Source organism: Syngnathoides biaculeatus, chromosome 5 (assembly GCF_019802595.1).
Source record: "Syngnathoides biaculeatus isolate LvHL_M chromosome 5, ASM1980259v1, whole genome shotgun sequence".
NCBI lineage: Eukaryota > Metazoa > Chordata > Actinopteri > Syngnathiformes > Syngnathidae > Syngnathoides > Syngnathoides biaculeatus.
Window position 1 is genome coordinate 11327142 of NC_084644.1, and position 6643 is coordinate 11333784.

General features: G+C 44.0%; 1 protein-coding gene across 5 annotated transcripts in view; it reads right to left on the bottom strand.

Annotated features, from left to right (window-relative positions):
* The window catches only part of cmtm6 (CKLF-like MARVEL transmembrane domain containing 6), a 55404-nt gene that overhangs the window by 15495 nt on the left and 33266 nt on the right, over positions 1 to 6643 (bottom strand). For 3 of the 5 annotated variants that reach the window (XM_061818820.1, XM_061818822.1, XM_061818823.1), the window contains exon 2: positions 4899 to 5022. The exons of 1 other annotated variant lie outside the window; for it this stretch is intronic. In XM_061818820.1, coding sequence (XP_061674804.1) covers positions 4899 to 5022 — 124 coding nt within the window. Of the gene's footprint in view, positions 1 to 4898; positions 5027 to 6643 lie in introns of all 5 variants that reach the window. One more of the 5 variants, XM_061818824.1, reaches the window with a different exon arrangement.

The window sequence follows — 6643 nt, forward strand, 5'->3', positions numbered from 1 at the left end:
CATTCACAGATTTTGAACTCGGTGTGCGCATATAAGGCAACCTGTCTATTTAAGAGACAATTTAAGACTTTTAAGGTGGAAATACGGAAAGTTAAGGCAGGGGGGGCATGTTTGAGAGCAAAATCCGACAGTATGCGAACGGTTAACCGCGAATGGGCAAGGAACGGTTAGCAACCAAAGGGCGACAACTGTGACTGTCTTGTATTAGCAGAGCTGATCTAGCAGTATAGTCATAATGCTTCGAGTTTGCTCGAAGCATTTTGTTCTTGGTAAGTATTGGATGCCTTTTAGAATTTCACACCTAATGAGCAATAACTGAGTTCTGTGAAGAAGTATTCTTTAGGGCCTGGGGCCTACATAAGACTCGTGTGTGAATGCAATGCAGGCCTCCAAAATCTGGATTTTCTGTTTCATTATAATAAATTTGCAAAAACGAGTTACCGCACCGCAAGCTTTTTCGTGAGTTGAGTTAATATAAGTTGAGTTAATATAAAATGTAGCCGTGGAAGTTGAGAAAGAGGTGCTAGCTTCACTTGGGACTCGTCCCAGTCGAACCTCTCTCTCTCTCTCTCTCGGTAACAAAAACGAAAATAATAATCAACACGTCTTTCGTTGGTATAATCAACATAATTTAACACAACGCTGACTATAATCACACGGCACATATTTAAATTGCATTGTGCATACACTAACCTTAGCAGTGTGCCCAGCCATTGATGAATTGGTTGTAGGCCTTCAGACCTTTGTAATTCTTTAGTTGGTCCACGGTATAAGCGCTAGTCGAGAGGAGGACAAAGTGAACGACATCTGGATAGGTTACAGACGCCCGCATTTGCGTGCTCCATTTGTTTTTCACCAAGGCATATGGGTCGATATTGTCGATCAAACCTCACTTCTTGTAGTAACGGTTTCTTGAAACAACATTTAATGAGCCTCGATAACTTTCCAAAGTCTTTTAAGCCATCACGCGTCACTTCTAACAGTCGTACGAACGCTCGTGTAACTCCGGTCTGTATGCAAAACCCTGAGTGAACAACGCGTCAGTCGAGTGAACCCATCCAACATGGCCGAGTGCCCCGGATGTAGTCACGTGGTTGAAAACAGTCTATACAGTACTCAACTGGACATGCTGAGGCGTATGCAAATTTGAACATAAGAATGAAGACCTGGTCACCAGTCTTGTTCATGTTCTGAAGACCACTTTAATGTTCTGAATTATTAATAAAGATAGATAAAAATGGATTATGCTGACAAAGTACAGGGAGGGCACCGTTCAAGTCAGCGCCGCTCCAACTTGACTTTTTTTTTTTTTTTTTTGCGAGCCGGGTGCATGCAGTTCCCGAGTTGTCCTGCCAGGGGGGGTCCACGCACCGCAGCAGTACTTTACACCCTTTCAGTCGCGCGCGTGCGTGCGCGGGTGTGAGTGTGGGCTTTCCCCGCGTTTAAGGCGCGCGCGCGGCGGCGGAAGGCTGTAGAGGCAGAAGAAGAGGAGGAGGAAAAGGATGAAGGTGTGCGGCGCTGATGTCAGTTGAGAGTCCAAAAAGCCGAAACTTTGGGACGCCTTCCTCCATCTGCCCACCCCCCACGCACCTGACCACTGAAGGTAAAAAAAAAAAAAAAAAACCTAAGAAAAAAAAAAGAAAAGAAAAATGTCAAAACTCCGCCTGACATTCCTGCACTTCCATCATCTTCATCCTCTTGTCTTGCGCATCTTCTTCCTTACAGTGAAAGAAGTGCTCCTTCCTTTCTCCTCAGCGCTTTTGCATGCAATATTGACAAAACGATTGAATGCATGCGTACGGAAAGCATTTGCTCGATATCCTCGATATCGAGCCGTGTACTAGTGCGCTCTTTGTCCTCACTAATAAGACAATTCATCGCAGTGCTAGAACGACCGTGTCTTACTGCTATCGTTTTTCCACTACTAGCGTGCAATTAAACTACTGTGCTGCACTATTGTCCTTTTGGACCACTCTACTAGGACCAAAATGCCCACTACTAGTTTTGCCTCACTTGTAACGTGTTTTCCTACTTGTGTGCCAAAGTTGTCCTTTATGCGGAAATGTCATACACTAGTGGAAGGCCACCGTGGATCGATCGAGTGGCAGTTCTATGAGTTTTTGAGGGGTGGCCAGAGTGGGGCCAAAGGTTTTGATTTGAAAATTTTGCCAGACTAGTTCAGTCTTAAAACAACTTGGTTGGTACATTCGAACCATCCAAATCCATCAATAGGGTGAAAAGCCCCCCCCCCCCCCTCAAATCCACTGCACTGATTTTTTTTTTTTTTTGCAAGTAGGACAATAGTTGTGAAGTATTGTACTAGTGTGGGCAATCATTTTACTTGCAATGACATGATATATGGACTGTAAACTGGATTAATGAGCATTTATTCAATATTCTTGATGTCCAAATTAAGGTTGTTATACGAGTATGAACTCAGCTGAAAAGCGTTGGCTTTAGAGTTCTGAGGTCCTGGGTTCGATCCCAGACCCGCCTGTGTGGAGTTTGCATGTTCTCCCCGTGCCTGCGCGGGTCTTTTCCGGGCACTCCGGTTTCCTCCCACGTCCCAAAAACACGCAACATTAATTGGACACTCTAAATTGCCCTTAGGTGTGATTGTGTTGGTCTCGATGTGCCCTGCGATTGGCTGGAGACCAGTTCAGGGTGTACCCCGCCTCCTGTCCGTTGATAGCTGGGATAGGCTCCAGCACTCCCTGCGACCCTCGTGAGGATGAGCGGCAAAGAAAATGTATTGATGCACTAGTATGCTCTTTGACCTCACTAATAGGACTTTGTCTGAGTAGGCATATTTAATATACTACTAATGCCACTTTTGGCCTACTAGTACACCGTTTAACCTTACTATTAAACTACTCTGTCGCACTAGTACTACCTCCAACATGTGTCATGCACTAAGAGTCTCTTGGACCTTACAAAGAGCACTAAAATGCCCGCGAGTAGTATTGCCTCACTCACAACATGTACTTTTCTTACTAGTATGCCAAAGTTGTCCTACTATTGTGGAATGGAAGGCAATATATAAAAAAAAAAACAATGTTTTAACATGATTATTGTTAACAAAATGAAAACAAAAGGCATTTTATGACTGTCAAGATTGTGTGACGTTTGTTTTTCTGTTTTGGCGTTGTGCATCATGGGATTTATTGCTGGTCTAGTGCTCACCGGTTGTTTATCACTGTTCAAGATGCACTGTGGGAAACGGCGAGGGCGCTATCGAGGACAGGGGTGTCAAACTAATTTTTTGTCGAGGGCCACATTGTACTTATGGTTTCCCTCAAAGGGCCATTACGACTGTGAAACCCTAAAAATATTTAATCGCCTCATCATATATACATCAATTTATGAACTACTTTTGGAACCAGAAATCACGGGTAATGAGTTTTTCAACTCCCATGTTTGGTCATTCAAAAATTCTTGTGATATCAAAATGTTATCATTTATGGAATGTGACCATTTGAAATGTTGGTCCAGATTTCCACAAGAACCGTGGAAGTTGACAAACTAGATTTGCCTTTGCGCGCCACATAAAATCATGTCGCGGGCCAAATATGGCTCCCGGGCCTCGAGTTTGACACCTGTGATCTAGTACATAACGAAGACTCAGTACACATTGTAACAGGGTTTGTTCGCAAGCCGACATGGGATCGCCTTAGAACTCAGCAAGCAGTTCTATACAGTAGTACAATAGCACTCAGACTTTAGCACTTGGTTAGCCTTTAGATAGCAACTTGTATGGTATATGGAAACGGTATCACGTTCATGTAACACTATGTACGGTAGTATGCATACTGTATGTTCCATGTATAGCACAAAAGCATCGAGAATCTACCTTGGTGTTGATCACATGAGCTTGCCGTGGTCAAGAAGTGGCTCAAGTGACCGTACGCGCAGCTTTATTGATCCACACGCTGCGCTAACGCTACTTTGTTCGCAATTAAGTTTCAAGTTTCTGCTTCGGTTCAATGTTCATCTTTCAGATCGTTGGCGTCTTGCGCCCTCGTTTCTTTCACTTGACCGTGTATGAAATGAACATGTATGTTCATTTTCACGTTTGCTGTTTACACAAGGCCATATAGGGCAGGGGTGTCAAACTCATTTTTGTCATGGGCCACATTTTACTTTGGGTTTCCTTCAGAGGGCCATTATGAGTGTGAAACCATAAAAATATTTAACCGCCTGACAATATTCACACATGAAATTTATGAGCTAGTTTTGGAATCAGAAATCAAGGGTAATGGGTTTTCCAACAATTGTTTTTTGGGAATACAAAAATGCTTGTAGTAGCTCAACGTTATCATTTATGGCATGAGAATTTGAAATTTTGGGACAGATTTGAACAAAAATCATCGAAGTTGATACACAGTATTTCCTTCTGTGGGCCACATAAAATCACGCGGTTGGCCGGATCTGGCCCCCGGGCCTTGAGTTTGACACCTGTGATATAGCATATGTAGGGCTGCACAGTATTGGCGTTATATGCCATAAATGGTATTAAATCTGGGCCACTAAATTTATTTGGAGTCTACCGATCAATCACACTAAGACATTTTGGTGAGGTCATTTTATTTTAGTGTGATGACAATTAAGTGGTCACCAGTCAATGTCGTCGTACGATACATTGAGCGGAATCCATAGTGGCAAATAGTCTACATTTTTGACGAGGTTATTGACACAAATGTTGGGAATTTTAAATATTTTTTCTTTCAATGTTGAATGAACTGAGCAGCTAGCCATTTTGTACGCACTTCTATATTTGTCCTCCAGATTACAAAGGCGCGTCAAAACAGTCCGGATGTGGGGAGTCCAAACATTTACCCACAATCCTGTGGGAGGTGTTGAATGGCAACAATAATTAGCGTTGTCGCGTGTTATATCACCGGCGCTCTTTAATCCGCCGCGGGATGTCAGCGCTCCGCCGCCGGGAGCGTTCATCCGCCGCTTGACTGCTCAGCCGCCACAAAGCCTCAGCGGGCCGCCATTGACGCTCCCAGCATGCACCTGCTTGCTTCAGACACACACACACACACACACACACGTTTGTGAACTTCACCACCTTGAAGCGTTCGTCCTCCGGGCTCGCCTTGAGGGTCAGGCAGTCGGCAGATTTTTAGCACACCCTGTGAAAAAGCGCCGCCGTGATCTTTTGACTGTTTGACTTCCCGCTTTACACCATCGGATCGGGAAAAACGCCTGTTAAACGTGGACCTCAAAAACAATTGCAATGAAAGAAAATTCCAAAGTTGTAGAATGAAAATGAAGGAGTGACGCAAAGTAACGAGGAGGGCGAGTCTTGAAAAGTGATGAGAGGTTATCAAGAGTGACGAGGGGCGATGCGAAGTGAGAAAGAATGATAAAAACGGATGTGGAGTGGTAGAGCTGAGAGGGGTGACAAGTCCTCAGGAGTGATGACTAGCGATGAAAAGTGTGAGTAGGAAGAAATGATGCAGCGTGATGAGGAGTGAGAATTCGGAAATGATAGAAGTTTACAGCAAAAGTAGTAGGACTGACACTAACAATGAATGATGATGAGTGATTATTTTGGGGCATATCCAGTGAAGAAAATAAGTATTTGAACACCCTGCTATATTGCAATTTCTCCAACTTAGAAATCGTGGAGGGGGCTGAATTTTTCATCGTACGTGCATGTCCACTGTGAGAGAGAGATAATCTGAAAAGAAAAATCGAGAAATCACAATGTATGATTTTTTTAAACAATTTATTTGTGTGATACAGCTGCAAATACGTATTTGAACACCTGTCTGTCATCTAGAATTCGGACCCTCAAAGACCTGTTAGTCCGCCTTTAAAAGTCCAGCTGAATCAGATGCACCTGTGTGAGGTCGTTTGTTGCATAAAGACACCTGTCCACCCCATACAATCAATAAGATTCAAACTTGAAACATGGCCAAGACCAAAGACATGTACATTGTATTGTACAACTCCATATGGCTGGAAAGGGCTACGGAGAAATTGCCAAGCAGCTTGGTGAAAAAAGGTTCGCCTGCTTAAACCAGCACATGTCAAGGCCCGTCTTGAGTTTGCCAATGACCATTTGGATGATACTGAGAAGTCATGGGAGAAAGTTTTGTGGTCAGATGAAACCAAAATGGAACTTATTGGTCATAATTCCACCAACTGTGTTTGGAGGAAGAAGAATGATGAGTTCCATCCCAAGAACACCATCCCTACTGTGAAGCACGGGGGTGGTAGCATCGTGCGTTGGGGGTGTTTTTTTGCACGTGGGACAGGACGACTGCACTGTATTAAGGAGAGGATGACCACGGCCATGTATTGTGCGATTTTGGGGAACAACCTCTTTACCTCAGTCAGAGCATGGAAGATGGGTCGTGGTTGGGTCTTTCAACATGACGATGACCCGAAGCACACAGACAGGAAAACCAAGGAGTGTCTCCGCAAGAAGCATATCAAGGTTCTGGCGTGGCCTACCCGGTCCCCAGACCTAAACCCAATAGAAAATCTTTGGAGGGAGCTGAAACTCAAGAAACCTGTCTGATCTAGAGAAGATCTCTGTGGAGGAGTGGCCCAAAATCCCTCCTGTAGTGTATGCAAACCTGGTGAACAACTACAGGAAATGTTTGACCTCTGTAATTGCAAACAAATG